Genomic DNA, 19,089 nt, shown 5'->3' with positions numbered 1-19,089 from the left:
ATGTTTCTGCGGGTGCTGTCGGACGTTCGGTGGCGGGCGACGAGCCCCGGCTGGAGGAGAGTGACCTGCTCCCAGAGAAGCACCTCCAGCACAGCAGAACCTCAGCAGGTTCCCTTGCCAGCACAGGCACAGGTTGTCATCTGTGGTGGTGGAATCATGGGCACCTCCGTGGCCTATCACCTCTCCAAGATGGGCTGGAAGGATATAGTCTTGCTCGAGCAGGGCAGGTAAGGATTTCTGGGAACAAAGCCAGAGGAAAAGGGTGTCCACACCTGGGTTATTTCTGGTTACTCCCCTGGAATTGGGACCCAGCTTGTTGTGAGAATTAGTAAATGAGTCTTACAGCTCCTTCCCAGCACAGGCCAGACCTGCAGGGTGAAGGGTGTGGTGGGTTAGCCTTGGTTGAGGGCCCAGGTCCCACAGAGCCACTCACTTTACCTTAGCAAGATGTGGAGAAAGTAGGCTGAGAAAGCTTGTGGATCAAGGTAAAGACATGGAGATTGCTCACCAGTTACTGCCCTGGGCAAAATAGGCTTGATCTGGGGAGGATTAATTTAATTTATTGCCATTTAAAAGAGATTTGGGGACTGAGAACTAAAAGACGAAGTAAAAGACCACCTTTCCTTTCCCATGCTTGACTCCACTGCTGTGCTCCAGGGTCTTCTACTCACCCCTGCACCTCAAGAAGGGTGGGAGGTGAATGCTGGGGATATGGTCACTGCTGGGATGCAATGTGGGTCCTCCATGGGCTGCAGTTCCCCTCAAGAGAACTCTGTCCTGGCATGAGTTTTCCAGTTCCTTTGGGAGAGATCCATCTGCCCTGGTATACATCACAGAAAAACTGAAGCTCACAAAGTTGGGCCATTTTGAGAGAGCTGAAAATCTGCAGAACTCCTTCAGCCCCTGTTGATCATCTCTAGAAGCAGGATGTGATCTGTGTATGAATCTCCCAGCCCTGGCAAAGCTCAGAAGAGCTTGTGGGAGGTGTGGGGGTTACAGGTAGGCATCCCAGCCCCCTGTGAGCTGGTTACAGGCTCGGATTATCCAGTCTGACTGTTGCAGGATTCAGTGCAGTTCTGTACAACAGCTCAGCCCTGAGTCCAGGTCTTGGTGGGGGCTCTTTGGTGGGTTGGATCTGCAGTCTGGGGCAGAGCATGTAGATCCTGTTGACAGCTGACTGTGCAGCCCTTGCCTGTTGTTTGGATTTCTGCTCCAGAGATGGGTTCCTGGTGTTTTCATTAAGTGATTTGGGGACCTCAGTGTTGAGACTTCAGGGCTTTGAAGAGGTGTTTTATGGCAGCAGCTTCTCACACCCTTTAACAGGTGCTGGACTATTTAGTGTAGAGCTTCCCACCTGATGCTGCCTTTAATGAGTAATTAACTGTGATTCCTTGACTGGCAAGCAGGCAGCATCAAGTTTTTTAGAGTTGCAAAGAGAGGGCATGGAGTCATCTCATCCCAGACCTTGTGAGCAGGGAGTTTTCTGTAAGTTTCTGCCTCTGCAGCAGCTCTTCAGCAAACAGCTACATGGCCAGTGGTTTAAGAACAGTTTGAAAGGGGACAAGAAATGTGTGTCCCTACCTGCGGCAGTTGCTGCAGGGTGAGAGAGACTTGTTCTTACTGTGAACTGCAAAGATGCAGTACTCAAATCCAAGTCAATTTTTCATTGGAGGGAAATGCAGCTTTGGAGGAAGAAGAGTAGGTAGGCAGATCAATGTAAGCATAAAGTCTTTTTTTTTTTTTTTTCAAGTGCTTTCTTTAGAATCCTGGAACACCAGGTTGGGAGGGACCTCAAGGATCATCAGGTCCAACCTTACTAGGTAATAATCCAGTTGAAATGAGGTGGCCCAGCACCCTGTCCAGCTGAGTCTTAAAACTGTCCAATTTGGGGCAACCCACCACTTCCCCTGGGGGATTGTTCCCATGTGTCACTGTTCTCATGGTGACAAATTTTCTTCTGGAGTCCAATTGGAATCTCCCCGGGAGTAACTTGTTCCCATCACCCCTTGTCTTTTCCATGTGTAAAAAGGGAGTCTCCCATCTTCATGGCAGCCCCCCTTTTTGGACTGGGACATGGTCATAAGGTCTCCCCTGAGCCTTCTCTTCTCCAGGCTGAACAAGCCCAGTCCTCTCAGCCTCTCCTCATGTGACAGGTCCTCAGGTGGATTGTTTAGGATGAGTTAAAGAGAAACAGTTGTGGGTTAACAAGTGTTTTCAAAAGGGAGCTGAAGGAAAAGCATTCTAGAGGCTGCATTATCCCTCCATCATCCCACTTTTGGTTGGACACGTTTGGAGGAGAGGTTGCTGCCTGGTGCCTGCTGTGGGCAGAGCTGCAGGAGGAGCTGGATGAAGCCTCTTTGCAACTTCTCCTGCAGGTTGGCTGCTGGTACCACTCGCTTCTGTGCTGGCATCGTGAGCACAGCCAGGCCCATGTCCATAGAGCTGAAGATGGCAGACTATTCCAACAAGCTCTACCAGCAGCTGGAGCAAGAGACAGGAGTGAAAACAGGTACTGGAAATGCAGTCCTCATCTTTGGGAAACTGGAACAAAAGCATGGAGGCTGAAATATATTAATATAATTTTACAATGGGTTAAGAGTTGGTGGTTCCTGCTCAAAAAACGACTGAGTCAGATGCAAAGGGGTGTTGTTAATCATTCATTGGTTTGGGTTGGATGAGACCTTAAAGATCATCTAGTTCCAACTCCCCTGCATGGGCAGGGACACCTCCCACCAGCCCAGGCTGCTCCAAGCCCCATCCAACCTGCCCTTCAACACTGCCAGGGATGGGGCAGCCACAGCTTCCCTGGGCAACCTGGGCCAGGCTCTCACCACCCTCACACCAAACAATTTCCTCCTCATGTCCAACCTCAATCTCCCTCTTCCAGTTTTAATCCCTTCCCCCTTGTCCTCTCCCTCCCTGCCCTTGTCCCAAGCCCCTCCCCAGCTTTCCTGGAGCCCCTTCAGGCACTGGAAGGTGCTCTAAGGTCTCCCTGGAGCCTTCTCTTCTCGAGAATGAACACCCCAACTCTCCCAGCCTGTCTCCAGAGCAGAGCTGCTCCAACCCTCCCATCATCTCCATGGCTTCCTCTGGACTTGCTCCAACAGCTCCATGTCCTTATGTTGGGGGCTCCAGAGCTGAACCCTCTTCTCTGGATGAAGTCTTCCAAGAGCCAAGTAGAGGGGGACAGTCCCCTCCCTTTGTCCTGCTGGCCAGTTAACCAGAATAATGGGAAGAATGATATCAGATGGGCAGACTGAAGGCAGTCTGCAAGCTGTGACCTCTGATTCTTGTCTGTAACTTGAGCAAAGAGCTGAGTTTTCATTAAGGCACTGACAAGTGTAATGGAGCACGTGGCCCTTTTTCTGCACCAACTCACTTCTCAAAAAGAGAGGGTAGTTATAGAAGCACTAAAGCACACAGGCAAAGCAAGGTGTCCTCCTCTGGAAAGAACAAGGAAATACTGTGTTGAAATTCTCCCTCCAGAATGTTCAGGCATTACCTGAGAGGAGGGAACTTTGATTACTAGAGGTTTTCTGCCAACAAGGACTTGTGATATATGTGAGACTCAGCAGAAGTTAATAACTGTGCCTGTAATTAAGATTAGCATTAATTTATTGCATGTGGTGATGTCACAAAGTGTCTGCATTTATTTGTTGAGGTTTTATTATTCTGGGTAGTTATTAGATCACTTTTTCACCAGTAACATCTCTCTCTTTTAGTAGGTGAAGCTGAATTTTGTTGATAAACTTGAGCAAATGTGCTTGAGTCAGAACACAGATGAGAATCAAATGGCTGTGTTGGGAGGTTGACTAATGCAGTTTTTAATGACTGTTGGGGAGGTTATTTGCGGATGGGGGATCCTGAGTGGTGGAAGCAATGGATCTGAGGTTGAAAAAGAATCCAGGATCCTGCCCAAATCTGACTCTGGTCACTGTCACAGGGTACGTGAGGACAGGCTCCATTTCCCTGGCTCAGACCCAGGACCGGCTGATCTCCCTGAAACGCATTGCTTCCTCACTCAGGTAGGTACCAGCAGGAAGTCAAGCTGACCTGAGATTTGCACCAACTCTCCTGCCAGAGCAGTGATGGCATTTTTCTTACCTCCTGTGGCAGTGTGATGGGGATACCTTGTCAAATCATCACCCCAAAACAAGTGGCCCAGCTCCACCCGCTCATCAACATCCACGACCTTGTAGGGGCCATGTATGTGCCAGAAGATGCAGTCGTGTCATCTGCCAGTGTGAGTGTGGCCCTGGCAACTGCTGCCTCAAGGAATGGTATGAGGGGTTTCTTTGAATCTCTAGAGTGCTCTCCTGCATGATAGTGACCTTCTTTTCACAGCATCAAATTATGCCTGGTATTCCCAGCACTGAAAACCCAAACTGGGTTATTTCTGTAAGGTTCTGGTTCTTTACCATCTATTTTCCTTCAAAGAACAGGCTGAGTTGTTATTTTTTTTAACATCCTGAATTTTTACAGATCTCCTGTGATAGTTCAAGCACCAGTTTCTTACTGGTTATATTTTCCTCTGAATGAGCACACCCTCTTTCATTATGAAACCAATCCTGCATAGGACCCAACTCAAAACTACCCCTCCAGAGGGACCTACAAATGCAAAGATGTGACTGAGTATTTGTGGAATATTTCACTGGGCCTTGGGAAATGGATTGGGAAGTGTAGTAATAAATGCAGATTTGCCCAGCACTTTGGCAAATTCAGAGTGGGCTATAAGTGGGAGAAAGGTTAGATATGAAAGCAGAGATGAGGCTGGAAGTCCATCAGATTGCAAGAAGCTACGTGGGAAGGTGACTCTCAGTTTCTTTTTAGTCCTGCTTAAATTTTTGCATGCTGTTAATTGATTATTTTTTTACTAAGTTGCTGATTTCCAATTAAAGAACCAGTTTTGGCAGCTGAAACTGCAGCTTTTCTTGCTTAAAAGAATTGCAATGGAAAGAAATCCATAGCTGAAACTATTTTTTCCTACGTTGTTGATACTAGGCTGTATTTGTCACCCAGATTGTCACATGGGCAGGAGAACTGTAGCTCCTCACAGTCTCAGCCTTAAATGTTGTACAAGTTGTGAACAGGCTGTTCCACAAATAACAGAGCTTAAGAGTGTCAAGAATATCAATTTTGTCTTTAGAAAATAAGCAATTAGCTCAAATTTAAAGGTTTGATGGTAGCAGTCTGAGGGATCAGGAAGCAGGCTGGTGGTGTCCTGACTTTGGGATGTCCTCTCCAGGTGTCCAGGTCCATGAAAGGACAAGTGTCAGTCATGTCACAGTGCAGAAGGGGTGTGTGACTGGAGTGGAGACCGACAGAGGACGGATTGGATGCCAGTACTTTGTCAACTGTGCTGGCCAGGTGGAGTCATTTCAATGTTTCTGCCTCAGTTGTTGGGTTTGGTTTGTTTCCGTCTTTGTTTTAACTGTTTGTGCTGTGGGTTGTTTTACTGGAGTAGAGCAAGGTCATGTTGTTCAGCTCAGAGATGCTGTGCAGGAGGAGAGCAGTGCTTGCTGCTTGCTTGGCACCTTCACCTGCTGAGGAGCCCCCTGCAGCCTGTTGGGACAGCTCTGTCCTGGGGGTTGCACCTTTCTGACTTTTGCTTTGGTTCTTAGGGAGATGTTAAGTCTCTCTCTGCTCTATTCTCTCTGAAAATTCCTTTTTTTTTCTCTTTTTGTTAGTGTCATGTCTTCTCCAGTCTGAAAACAAGCTGTTTCTCACTAACTGGCTTGTAAGTGGGGGGTCTTCACAGTACAGGCTCCTCAGTCCTGACTTCCTCTTCTAGAGGCTGAGCCTGCTGGTGGCTTTGATGGACCGATCTTACTTTGCTTTTCTCTTCTTTACCAAGAAGTTGGTACTTCTTGGGCTCAAATCAGAGCCCCCCTTTTCTAGACCTTAGATGAGGAACAGAAAAACACTCTTTGTCGTGAGCAGTTCAAATTCTATACAGAGAGGGTGGGAAAAGTGTGTCTGCTTAAGATTCAGGGCACTAAACCAAACCTTACTTGTCCTCTTAAAGGAAACCCCCAGAGATGACCTGTGGAGTTGTTTTTCTTCTTTTGCATTCTAACATGGCATTTTTTTTCTTTCAGTGGGCCTATGAGTTGGGCCACTCTGGGGAGGAACCAGTTAACATCCCACTCCATGCCTGTGAGCACTTCTACCTCCTGACACATCCCTTGAAGGAACCTCTGGCAAGCAACTTACCAAGTAAGGATTCTCCAGCTCTGCCTCACTTTTCTTGGTCAATCACAGCTGTCTTTCTGAGGCTACACGTGGTTTATGACATACAGGCCAACTAAGTGCTATCAGTTCTCACCTCATTTGGGATTGTGAAGTACATTCTAGCTGAATTGCTCCAACTCTCCTTCTCCAGTGGTAGAATCTCTTTCCTTGCTCTTGGGAAAGCTTCCACTGCAGAAATTGGTTTTCAGAGTGGGTCATCTTAGCAGGAGAATGACTCTCTTGACTGGTAGGTGTTTCTTGAGACTTGGGTTGTTGCATTTGTGAGCTGGAAAGGGTGCTAGCCTTAGCACTATGTTTTCCTTGCAGGCTGCTGTCCCCAAATGGCCCATCTATTCCTTTCCTCCAACTGAAGCTCAGGCTTTACAATGGCATTTACATGTCTATGAGCTGTAGGGGCAACCAAAGCACTTGAGGTAATGGCTCCTCCCCCATGTTCTGGCTTTTGGATCTCTTAAAAAAAAATAAAAAAAGACCTTGTGTTTAAAAACTGGTTGGGAAGTAGGAAGTTTTGCTTATTTACTCTCAGTCTTTAGCAGGAGTTTCTGCTTCTGGTGAGTCATGTCTATGTTGTCCAGGGAATTTAGCTCAGACCAGAGTCCCTGAGTGCTTCACTTTTACTTGACTGGGTCTTTAGATACATAGATCCATGCAGATAGAGATACCTGTCTGGATATATTCACAGCTTTTCTGTACATGGGAAGAATCGCCATGGAACCTGTCAGGTGGAGTATCATAAATGCTTCAAGGTGACTCTACCACTGGAAGAAGCAATCCAGACCTGACTGCTGGTCCTCACCCCAGTGTTGCCCACCTTATTTGTGCTAGTGGCCTCCAGCAAGCTGGATCTGTGATGCATCCCCATAAAAATGAACTATTCATATAGGAAGAGAAAGAGAGGGAGGGCAGGACATCTCCTGATGGAAGGGCTGATCTTGGGTCAGGCTTCAGTGGAACCAAGCCAGTATAACAACTTGTGGATCTGCAAGGGATCTGACTCCCTCTTGTGTCCTCCCACTCCTGGTAAAACTGTCCTCCTGGCTTGGGTGCTCCTCAGGTTCAGTTCAGCTCACTGTGCTGCCCAGCAGGAAGGTGGTGGTGGGAGTTACTGCTGGTTTAGTTACCTAGACTGCCTCACCAGGGCAACACATGAGAACCAGAATGATGAGAAATTATGGGGTTGGGGGCCTGAGCCTGTCCCTTCTCATGTCAGGGAGCTGCTGGCTTGGCCCAGCCTGGCTCCAGGCCCCGTCCTTGGTGTTTGTGGAGCAGCCTGAGGCAGCTGAACCTTCTCTCAGTTCCTTTCCCACCTCTTTCCTTTCCTCTGCAGCTATTGTAGACCCAGATGGCAGGATCTACATCCGCAACTGGCAAGGTGGCATCCTCTCAGGGGGCTTTGAGAAGAACCCCAAGCCTCTCTTCACAGAGGGAAGGAACCAGCTGGAGATTCAGAACCTTCAAGAAGACTGGGATCACTTTGGTATGTTGGGGAGGAGAGATTCCCACAGCAGAAGGCAGAGTTAGCAGCAAGCCAGGCTGTTGGTGACCAGCTAGCACCTCTCTGCCTCTACCTGAGAGGTGTGGGAAAGATGGACATTTCCCTCAGCTTAATTCATCTCTTCATTTGTCACTGATTTGCATAAAACCCCTTTACCAAGGACTACATCAATCTCTAGTGTATAAAAACCCTCACTAACCCCCAGCATGTATCAGTTTCCCCTGGTGCAGAAGGTGCTACAGAAACTCTCCAGCACTGCTCTTCCATTTCATTGGGGTTTTGACTGTCAGTGTCACATGCTGCTCCCCCTAGGACACTGCACGTCCACCCTGGTCTCCTGCCACGTGGCTCTGGTGTTCTGTTTCTTTCTGCAGCTCCTTCCAGCACTGGCTGCCAAGTGCATTTCCACCACTGGCTGTTGCTTTGGTGAGCAGAGCCTGATACTGTTGCTTCCCAGACTTCATCTCCCCATTGGAAGTGGTGGTTTATTATATTCCAAATGTTCCGTCTTTCTCTTCCCTTTTTATTTGCTTCTATTTTTATATCCTGTATGGACTTTTTGCATGGAGGGCTTTTCCTGTAAGGAACATAACATGGTCCCTTTCTCTCCCCCCAGCCCCTCTGTTATGCCTGCTAAGTTTGTGTGTGTCCTCTCATCTTCAAATTTGCCTGAGTTTTTTTTCCAGGGACTTAGTTTTCCCTTGTGTCAGAGCTCTTTGCATCCCTTGTGAATGCACATGCAAGTCACTCTGGGCACAGATGGACTTTCCCTGATTTCTTTCTGCACTTGGTAGTATGTTCTTCCAGCTGCTCCCCAAGTTAAACTGATTCATTTGATTTCCCTTTCTCTGAGATCCTGTGTTGATACCATATGAGTGTGAACTCCAGGGGGTGGAGCCAGGGTGGTTTTGTGCTGCCATACACTGAAGGTTTTTAGATCTGTAGATGCCTGCAGACTTGCTTGGAGATACCAGCTTCACTAATGAGTTGCTTGAACTCTGCACCTACCTCATTTTTGGGTTTCTAGGTACTGCAGGAATGAAAAGGCACTGCTTGGTGGCACCCACAAACTTTTGGAAGCAGCTGCATGTGATGCTTCAACGTTGTTATTACCCTTCTATCACTTCAAACACACTGAGCAGAGTCAAGAGCTGACTCAGCCAATATTTGATCCTTTTCTAGGTTTCTAGTTCTGTGGTTTGAGCTCTTGCATTGCTGCTTTGATCTCTTTGGTTGGAACACCTTTTGATTTTAAAGTAGCCCATGCAGTTGCTTCAGCTTTGGGCTGGATGTGAGGACAAATCTAACACAGATCCCTCTTATCTGTAAGAATAAAAAAGTCTGTAACTACAGGCTCTTCCTCTGGAATTTTAATGCTTGAGAGGGGGAAGAAGAGGTCAGGAAGAAAAAGAAAATGTGAAATCTGATTCTTTTACTGCTTCTGTGCAAAGTGTTATCAGTGTTGAATCTTGAGGGTGTTTATCTGGAGTGCTGTGCAGAGGTAACTTCTGGAGATTAAGAACAAAGCAGATAGCTTAGCCCTTCATTAATGCTCTCCAGTGTCAGGCTACAAAGAATTGCCTAAGGACATTTCCAGCCTGACTGGGCAATGGGAGTGGCAAGGAAATTCCATGAGGATGAATGTGAAGTGACACAGGCACTCGGGGGAGGATTCTAGGGGGACGGTCTTACTTGCACCACACAAAATGATGGGCTTTGAATTGACCTTGGGGAGGTGTTAGTTCTGTGAAGACATCAGCTCAGCAGCAGTCAAAGCAAAAGGCAAGTTAGGAATTGGTAGGAAAGGAGCAGAAACCACAGTCCTGATCCAACCCTAAATCCTTAGTTTGCCAGATAGAAACTGTTGTTCCAGCCTCCCCGTCTCCAGAGGGTGCTGTGTGACTGGGGAGAATCTGGGGAAGGATCAGCAATGAAGCTGATCAAAGCTTGGAACAGTTTGCAAGCAAGGAATGACTGAGTGGGCTGGAAAAAAGAGATGACAGAAGGGAATTCAAGAGAGGTCTGTGAGATCTTGAATGGGATCAAGGGGATCAAGAGGGGGATCTCCTGGTCAGTGTCTCTTGTATTGTGCAATTTCAAAACAAAAGGAGATGATTCCTTATACAACAAATCCTAAGCATTTGGAGCTCCTTGTCAGCATCTGTAGGATGTTTTCATGAGTTTGGGGAAGCCTGGTTAAGGACTTAGAAGAGAGATTAATTTAGGGGTGAGTAACTAGGGAAAACAAGAGCTTTGCAGGAAATCCTCTGTGCTGATGGGAAGTGGAGGCTGGCAGAGGGTGTGGGACAAGCTTCATGTAGGTTTGCCTGTTCTTGCTCATCGATAGGTATCTATTTGGTGTCTGTTCCTATAGTTTTCCCTGACAAAACTGGAAATGCTTTTGCACTGTTGAAAGCAGTTCTGGGCTCTGGGGCTAGATCATAGAATCATAGAATCTTAGGGGCTGGAAGGGACCTCGAGAGATCATCTAGTCCAACCCCCCTGCCAGAGAGCAGGGACCTTCAAGATCATCTAGATCCAACCCCCTGCATGGGCAGGGACACCTCCCACCAGCCCAGGCTGCTCCAAGCCCCATCCAACCTGCCCTTCAACACTGCCAGGGATGGGGCAGCCACAGCTTCCCTGGGCAACCTGGGCCAGGCTCTCACCACCCTCACACCAAACAATTTCCTCCTCATGTCCCACCTCAATCTCCCTCTTCCAGTTTTAATCCCTTCCCCCTTGTCCTCTCCCTCCCTGCCCTTGTCCCAAGTCCCTCCCCAGCTTTCCTGGAGCCCCTTCAGGCACTGGAAGCTGCTCTAAGGTCTCCCTGGAGCCTTCTCTTCTCCAGGCTTCACCCCCAGCTCTCCCAGCCTGTCTCCAGAGCAGAGCTGCTCCAGCCCTCCCATCATCTCCGTGGCCTACTCTGGACTCTCCAGGAGCTCCATGTCCTTCTTGTGTTGGGGGCTCCAGAGCTGAACCCAGTTCTCCAGTTGGGGTCTGATGAGGGCAGAGCAGTTTGATTCCAGCAGGGAAACGGTTGATCCAGCAACGTGTCTTGAAACGCAGAAGCCATTTCCATCTCTTCAGATAACTTGTCTCTGTCCAGCTTGGAGGTGATCTAAAGTGATCTAAACACGTGGACACTGAAGGCTGTGAGTTTTTATCTTTTGATTCTTTTTATTCCAGAGCCACTCCTGAGTGCCCTCCTGCGCAGGATGCCAGATCTGGAGGCTCTGCAGATCATGCAGCTGGTGAACTGCCCCGAGTCCTTCACGCCAGACATGCGCTGCATCATGGGGGAGTCACCCACTGTGCAGGGCTACTTTGTGCTGGCTGGCATGAACTCTGCTGGGATCTCATATGGTGGGGGAGCAGGCAAGTAAGTGGTTTGTCACTGTTATGTGTGTAAGTTAGGTTTTAACCAAGAGGCTGCTCAGGTGATCCTGCTGGGTAGAAAGTTCTGGTCGGTATTTGTCACCTACTCTCCAACAAAGGCTCCTTTTCTTTCCAACTTGAGTGAAGGAGACAAGAAGTTGCCATGATTATGTTCTCCTGAGTATATTCCAAGTGTGTTGGCCTCTCCTCCTGCCCTCAGGCATCACATCTCAGTGATCAGAAGCCTGCTAACTGGTTTGATTTGGTGATCTGCCAGGCAGAGATAAAAGCTGAGCAAAGCAGATATTGCCTCATCTTCTGTACTCCGTGATCCCCTGCAGTTTATTATTTGGCTGAAGTCCTTAGATCATTCAGGTTGACACAGCAGTTAATTCCTGAAAGCAGAGTGAATTTGAGGCAACTGAAGCACCACACATCTTGCTGCCAGTGCTGCTAAGGACTGTCCTGTGCCAGTGAGCTGGGGATGGAATCGTTTCCCAGTCAAATCCAGTTCCTGTGTTAATGCAGATACTTTGACAGGCATGTGAGTGTGGTCCCAGCAGCAGAGTTGCTTGGAGAACCATCATCACTCCTGATTGCCATTTGGTTTTGGCAGCCCAGCATCCCTCTGCCATGCAGCCTTCTCAGGAGGCTGTTCATTTTCATGGCAGGTGTTGGTATCTGCATTTGTCTCTGCCGCTTTCTGTCTATTGTCTAATAATTTAACTCACCAGGGAAGCAACTCATGATTTTTTTTTCTATGTCGTATAAAATACAGAGAATCTTGACAGTGAGGTTCTCTAGGAATCAAAGTGATTTCTGAAAGTGGAAGGGCTATTTTCTGTTTGTGTTTTTTACAGCCTCAAGATAAGCAGCTTAGCTTGCCAATGTAACTTTTAATGACCAGTCTCAGACCCCTTTGTTTTCCTGTTTACTGACCGTGAACAGATCCTTCTGCTCTGCTTTGGTCTGAGCTGCCTTTGTCCTTTAGCTCTGGAGCATGCCTTCCTCCTCCACTGCTAGAAGTGTAGCTAAGCATAAGTGGGCTGGCACCTCGTGCTAAAATGAATGCTGTCCCTGATGGTTTGTGACTGAGCCTGCACCAGCTTCTGAAAAATGACACAAAGCTGTTGTCAGCCTCTAACTCCAACCCAAACCACCTCCTAGGGTAGCATAACCTGAGGACTTTGACCCAGGGTCAGCCAGGCTACTTCTCCAGCCTCTGGCTTCATTTACCAGATGTCCTTAACTTCCTACTGCCCTGTTTGTTTCACCCTGATGGGAAATGGTTTTGGAAGTCTGGTGGATGGGTTTTGTGAAGGGAAACCTCCCAGCTTCACCTAGTGTTTAGAACACCACGTTTGTAGCCTTCTCTCTCCCTATTGCAAGAACTTTTCATGTCCAGGCTGCCTTGCTGCTGGCTTCAAAGCTAGACTCTTTTCCTTCAGATGCTGGGAAGTATCTCAGTGTTCTTTGCACTTCTTCCATCAGGTACCTGGCAGAGTGGATGGTGAATGGGTATCCCTCAGAAAATGTCTGGCCTCTGGATCTGAAGCGTTTTGGTTCCCTCCAGAGCAGCCGCACGTTCCTCCGCCACCGTGTGATGGAAGTGATGCGTAAGTGAGGTCCCTCCAGCCAGTCCTGGCCAGGATGACCAACATTTTTCCCCTCTGCTGGACTCTGAGGACCATTTTCCTTCTTCCTGGCCTCCTTTGTGGCCATACAGCCTATTCCCAGGAGAAAGGAAAGGATGGGTTTTCTATTAACTTTCCTTTTGGTCCTGTGCTCTGTCCTGTATCTGTGCTTTGCCTCTGGTAGAGGGGAATTTGTGCCCCTCTCTGTAGGACTCCAGACTTAATAATCAATGCTAAGGTCTTATCTGGGAGTATTATGCTGTCTCAAACATTGTTATTCCTTGCCCATCGTTACAGTGTGGAAATGTCATCAATTCCAACTTGGGAGTGTGTGATCCAGTTATCTTAGATCATTCAGGAAGTCTTCACAGACACATTCTGCTTTCTCCTATCAAAGGTTGTGATAAACACCTCACAGAACAGATTGGAGATGTCACTGTTGCTGTCTAAAACCATGCTTAGTTTCCTCCTGTTGTTTGATTATCTCTCTGGAGATACCATGGACTACTTCTTTTCAAGTTGCAAACAGGAGTCTGAAGGGCTCCACAAGTTGCAAAACATGAACAAATATTTGAATACCAAATCTGAACTCAAAATATGTGTCCAGGTGAAATCAGAGGAGTTGGGTAAAACCTCTTAGCCCTGCTGAGGAAATAAAAGCCTTATGCTCTGACCTTCCTCCCAGGAAAACTCTTGGCATTGTTCTACAGTTGCTTTGCAATACAAACCTCGATTCTGGTAGCTACAGAAACATTCTAGTTTTTACAGGACAAGCACTGAATTCAATTTCTGTGCTGTTATGTTCCCATTCTAATCTGTTCTTCACTCTACCCACTCTTTCAGGAGCACCAAATGATGCCAATAAAAAAAAATCATCAGCTGTGAGGCAAGATCAATAGAAATGTTCAGTAAGAAACATTCAGCTCATTTTCAATTTTAAGCTTTCTCACCCACGTAGAAACTTCATGCTTATAAAGAAGGATTCAGGCATCCTGGATTTATGCCACCCCACTGGTAACCAGGGAGGATGCTAAACATTTGTTAGGGTCACTTGGGAAGGTTTAGGAACCATTTGTAACAGCTGCAGTGATGAGAAGAGGCTGAACTGCCACTAATTAGGATGATCCTTGAAGCTGTGGGCTGCGTTTGTGTTGTCAAAATGATGTGTGTCTGATCCAGTGAGCTGTCAGGGAGGAATGGGGCATCATTAATGCTAGGAAGCAGAACTTCATGAAAAAATAGAGCTTGTGTTACCTGGACAGTACTGTGGTGGGACCACAAGTGTCTATAAATAGAAGGGTTCTGTGCAAATACTGGTGCTCTGATTTTTGGAATCAGTTGGAAATGGATCAAACCGGGTCTTTCCCCAAAACCAGCAAGGGAAGTGCAGAACTGTTCTGAGGGGATTCCATTCATGGCTCAGGAAGGAAATTTGAGCTCAAGATGATAACTGTGCCTAAGAATGGGGTTTTGTGGCTGTTGCAGCTCTCATGTGTGACCTGAAGGTTCCTCGGTGGGACTTCCAGACGGGCAGGCAGCTGAGAACATCCCCCTTGTATGACCGCCTGGATGCACAGGGAGCCAGGTGGATGGAAAAGCATGGATTTGAGAGAGTCAAGTATTTTGTCCCACCTGGGAAAGGTGAGCTAGCATGGCCTTTTTTTGCTTTGTTTCTCCTTCTCCCCTGTCCTGTGCCCCACTTCTCTCTTGTTTTCTCTCCTTTATACTGCAAATTCTTCTCTCTTCCTTTTTGGCCCCACACCTTCATTCCCAACACCAACTTCATCTGTGCTTCCAGGCAGTATTTTAAGGAGCATAAATCACTTAACCTTTATACCCAGCAGCTACCATCTTAGTCTCTACCTTATGAGGTGTATCTTTTGTGCTTGTAGTAGAATCAATAGAGATTTTAAAGAGTGCTGGTTCAGTTTTTTCATGCTTTTTCATGCTTGGGTTCTGTTCTTCATGCTCTGTGCTTTTATTACATTGTGATCAGAGAACACACTGGAAAGAATCACACTTCATCTTGGTTAACAGAAAATTGTGGAGTATCAAAATAGCCTGGAAAGAGATCTTAATCAACCTGTGTGAATGGATTGACTAAGCTTAAGTATACAACTAGATTATTAATTAGCCTGAAGATCCAAATGCATGCTCAAGTAGATGACCATGCCCCTGGGCTCATCCATTTCTTTCTGTTCACTCAGTTTAAGCAGTCCATTTTATCTGGAAGATAGACTGTCATGGAATCAATTCTTCTCTGCCTTGTGCATCCCAGTTCCTGTATGTAAGATCTTAGTTCATCCAGTTTTGTCCCCTTCATTCTTCTTTACACTAGATCTGCTGGATTTGGATCAGAGCAAAACCTTTTACAAACCAGACTGGTTTGATATTGTGGGTTCTGAAGTCAAGTGCTGCAAGGAGGCTGTTTGTGTCATTGACATGTCATCTTTCACCAAGTTTGAAATAAGTGTAAGTACCTGGGAGGTGACAAAGCATCAGCCTGGTGAAGGTGGCCTTTGCTTTTGCAGAGCTCTGCGTGTCCTGCTGAGGACAGGGAGTCAGGCTGGATCCCCAAATCCAGCTTGTACCACCATATTTAGCACAGATGGCTTTTTATTTTCTCTCAAGGCCCCAGTTTCTAGAAATACCAGCTGAATCTATAAATAGAATTTGACCTCTGGCAATTTGTCACCTCTGTGTCCTATCACACTGGAGACATCAGAGACATCATCATTAGGAACTGCAGGAATTTGGGCCAGGACACGGATAATGATCTTAAGCAGCCCCAGTAGATTGTGTTTGCTCAGGTAGCTCATCTGACTTTCTCTCCCTTTTCCATTCCCATAGTCCACAGGAGACCAGGCCCTGGAGAGCCTCCAGTACCTCTTCTCCAATGACCTGGATGTGCCAGTGGGACATGTTGTGCACACAGGAATGCTTAATGAGAAAGGAGGGTATGAGAATGACTGCAGCATTGCACGACTGAGCAAACGCAGGTGGGTGTCTGGGCAGCCTCTCTCCACCACCCTTTGGGTGCCAGAGCCTCTGAATAGGGATGAGGAACTTTTCTCCCCTCTGTGAAGAGATAAGTCGTAATTCTCCTTTTACTTAACTGAGGAACGCAAATGAGTGGAAGCTCCTGAATTTGCCAGTATTGGGGAAAATATGTCTGTCTGAACATAGATTTCTACAAAATATCAGGCCTTCAGGTGTTTAATTTCTCAAGTGAAAGACAAATTGTTTCATAGACTCATAAAATAGAATCCCAGACTGGTTTGGGTTGGAAGGGACCTTTAAGATCATCTAGATCCAACCCCCTGCATGGGCAGGGACACCTCCCACCAGCCCAGGTTGCTCCAAGCCCCATCCAACCTGCCCTTCAACCCTGCCAGGGATGGGGCAGCCACAGCTTCCCTGGGCAACCTGGGCCAGGCTCTCACCACCCTCACACCAAACAATTTCCTCCTCATGTCTCACCTCAATCTCCCTCCTCCAGTTTTAATCCCTTCCCCCTTGTCCTCCCCCTCCCTGCCCTTGCCCTCCCCAGCTTTCCTGGAGCCCCTTCAGGCACTGGAAGGTGCTCTAAGGTCTCCCTGGAGCCTTCTCTTCTCCAGGCTGAACACCCCAACTCTCCCAGCCTGACTCCAGAGCAGAGCTGCTCCAGCCCTTGGATCATCTCTGTGGCCTCCTCTTGACTCCCATTAGAGTTTATTATTTTAGATAACCACTTCAAGTTCAAACCAAACGGTTCCTTGTTGGCTCCTGGCCAGTTTTCTCGTTGGAATTGCATGCTGAAAATACTACTTTTTGATTATTTCAGCTTGCATTGCAATTCTGGGCACTGTAATGCTCAGCTCTGCAGTATCTCCTGGTTCTTTTTTGTGCTCTTGGGTGCAAACTGACCCTTAGACTCAACAGTTTGGGCTCTCTTGGGTGTTTAATAAAACAAATCCACCTCCTTTTAAAAAGCTTCTCCATCAGCATGACCCAGTTGAGGGTTGGTTTTATTTCTCTAGATCATTTTCTGTGCATGCTTTCATTGTGTTGATGTGAAACATTCTTTGCTGCTCTTTCAGTTAGAAACAGCTTTTCTTTCTCTTCTCTATGAATTCATGTATTGTTTCAAAGGATTGTCCTTCTCTGTGGGAAACCAGGAGCTTCCCTCCTTGCCTGGTCATTTCTGCAGATCTTTTCTCTGTCAGTCATGTGCTTTAACTCACAGTTGGTGTGAAAGAGACTCACACCACAAGTAGCTCATTTTCACACATCAAGTGGAGCTCTGTTTTTAGAAGCTGTTCATAATAAGCCCCATTGTGTGTGACAAGATGTTGGCTGCAACAAGAACTTGCTGTGTGAACCAAGCAGTCCTCTGACTGTCAGAGCAGGCAGTCCCTGGGTGGGGAAGAGCTGCAGATACCTGCTGCAAAATGATTGTGGCTTTTGAGCTCCCCTGTGAACCTCATGTAGAACTGTGTTCTCCTTCTAGTCACTTGTTGTCACCAACCTGCTGTTAACCCTGGAGGGCTGGGGATTCTTGTCATGACAGATTAAAACTAGAAGAGGGAGATTTAGGTTGGACATCCCTGGCAGTGTTGAAGGGCAGGTTGGATGGGGCTTGGAGCAGCCTGGGCTGGTGGGAGGTGTCCCTGCCCATGCAGGGGGTTGGAACTGGATGATCTTTAAGGTCCCTTCCAACCCAAACCAGTCTGGGATTGATCCAGAGGCTTCAGCTGTGGTTTTCACAAACCAGCTTGTTTTGGCCTCCTGTTAGCTTGGAGAACTGCTGGGTGGCTCCAGCAGTTCTTGGACAAAGATTGAACTGAGTCATCTTGTGGCTGTCCAGTCATTGATTTCTTGGTTTCAACGTGTCTGTTCCAGCTTCTTCATGATTTCTCCTACTGACCAACAAGTCCACTGCTGGGCCTGGCTGAAGAGCCGCTTGCCCGATGACAACAACCTGACCTTGGAAGATGTGACCTGGAAGTACACAGGTTAGGAGTCACTGAAAGCAAGACCTCCTTGTACAGCCTGAAATCACAAATGGTGTCTTGTGCTGCATGCCAGTTAATTGCTTAAGGTGTGTTAATTGCTGAAGTGGTGGCTGGCTTTCCTTCCCAAACAGCTGGAGGAAAACAGCACCTCAGAGGTTTCCTTCTAGCAGGGAGCTGGGACACAGCTCTCCTGTGGGCTGAACGATTCTTTCCTCCTTAATTATAAACATACCTCTTAGTTCAATAAACTCTTTAAGACTTGGGGCATGTGTCTGTGCAGGTTGGACAGCAGGCAGCACCTCTCCAGATCCCAACCCTCTTCCTTCCCCTCCTCAGCTCTCAACCTGATTGGCCCCCGTGCTGTGGATCTCCTGTCAGAGCTGTCGTACGCCCCGATGACTGCAGAGCATTTTCCCTCTCTCTTCTGCAAGGTGAGTGACTGGGCTTCCTCCCTCCCCACCCTGCAAGCTTCTTGCAAGCATGTGTGGAAGGAGGAGAAGACTTATGGTTTGGTTAATTAGAGGGGACTTCAGATTTACATCTAGATTTCCTGCAGTTGCTGGGCTGGTGATGCGCTCACTTTGACTACTTCTCCTTGGGTTCTGATTGCTAAATATACAGGTGGATGTGCATTTGTGTTCAATATTCCACCTCTTGTAGGCTTGGTGCCACTTGGTCTCCTGGCATATTTCATAGGAACAATGATGAAGCTGTCAGAGGGGCAGCTGGGGTGGGTGACCCAGGAGCTGTTGTCCCCTGTCATGGCAAATGGCTGCTGTTCAACTTCTGCCTGGCAGCTGGAGCACAAGCCTGTGTCCTGGCCCTAGTTCTGAGGCTTCTTGCTAAGGTGTCACCAAGTGATTAAGAAAGTCTGGATCATGTGGTATCAGGATTTGAATTTTTTTATGGAAATTCTTCACTGGTGGGTGGTGGTGGGGAACTGCACCAAGGGAGGGGGGTGGTTTGTGTTGCCCCCCGTGCTCCTTCTGGATCTCTGTGCTGTGTTCCAGTTTGGATCATCTCACCCCCTCTGATTCTGCAGGAGATGAGCGTGGGCTATGCCAATGGCATCCGTGTGATGAGCATCACCCACACAGGGGAACCTGGCTTCGTGCTTTACATCCCCATAGAGGTAAGAGGACACTGGTGCCTGAGCTAATTAAGGCAGTTGCTCCCATGCATAATCAGAAACACTTCCCAAGTTGACTTAGGGTGGTGAAGTGTTTGGTCTGTACCATGGCTGAGAGAGTCCAGAGGAGGCCACGGAGATGATGGGAGGGCTGGAGCAGCTCTGCTCTGGAGCCAGGCTGGGAGAGTTGGGGTGTTCAGCCTGGAG

General features: G+C 47.6%; 1 protein-coding gene across 1 annotated transcript in view; it reads left to right on the top strand.

Annotated features, from left to right (window-relative positions):
- PDPR (pyruvate dehydrogenase phosphatase regulatory subunit) overlaps positions 1-19,089 on the top strand; it is a 21,098-nt gene continuing 2,009 nt past the window's right edge. The window contains exons 1-15 of the mRNA XM_009998305.1: positions 1-227; positions 2,376-2,509; positions 3,944-4,025; positions 4,117-4,280; positions 5,246-5,367; positions 6,099-6,216; positions 7,580-7,729; positions 10,937-11,129; positions 12,617-12,741; positions 14,245-14,400; positions 15,098-15,231; positions 15,610-15,758; positions 17,641-17,753; positions 18,090-18,184; positions 18,796-18,885. Coding sequence (XP_009996607.1) covers positions 1-227; positions 2,376-2,509; positions 3,944-4,025; positions 4,117-4,280; positions 5,246-5,367; positions 6,099-6,216; positions 7,580-7,729; positions 10,937-11,129; positions 12,617-12,741; positions 14,245-14,400; positions 15,098-15,231; positions 15,610-15,758; positions 17,641-17,753; positions 18,090-18,184; positions 18,796-18,885 — 2,052 coding nt within the window. The remainder of the gene's footprint in view (positions 228-2,375; positions 2,510-3,943; positions 4,026-4,116; positions 4,281-5,245; positions 5,368-6,098; positions 6,217-7,579; positions 7,730-10,936; positions 11,130-12,616; positions 12,742-14,244; positions 14,401-15,097; positions 15,232-15,609; positions 15,759-17,640; positions 17,754-18,089; positions 18,185-18,795; positions 18,886-19,089) is intronic.

This window comes from Chaetura pelagica, unplaced genomic scaffold, assembly GCF_000747805.2.
Source record: "Chaetura pelagica isolate M959 unplaced genomic scaffold, ChaPel_1.0 scaffold125, whole genome shotgun sequence".
Lineage (NCBI taxonomy): Eukaryota > Metazoa > Chordata > Aves > Apodiformes > Apodidae > Chaetura > Chaetura pelagica.
The sequence above is the reverse complement of the archived record's forward strand: the minus strand, read 5'-3'. Positions and strand labels throughout refer to the sequence as shown.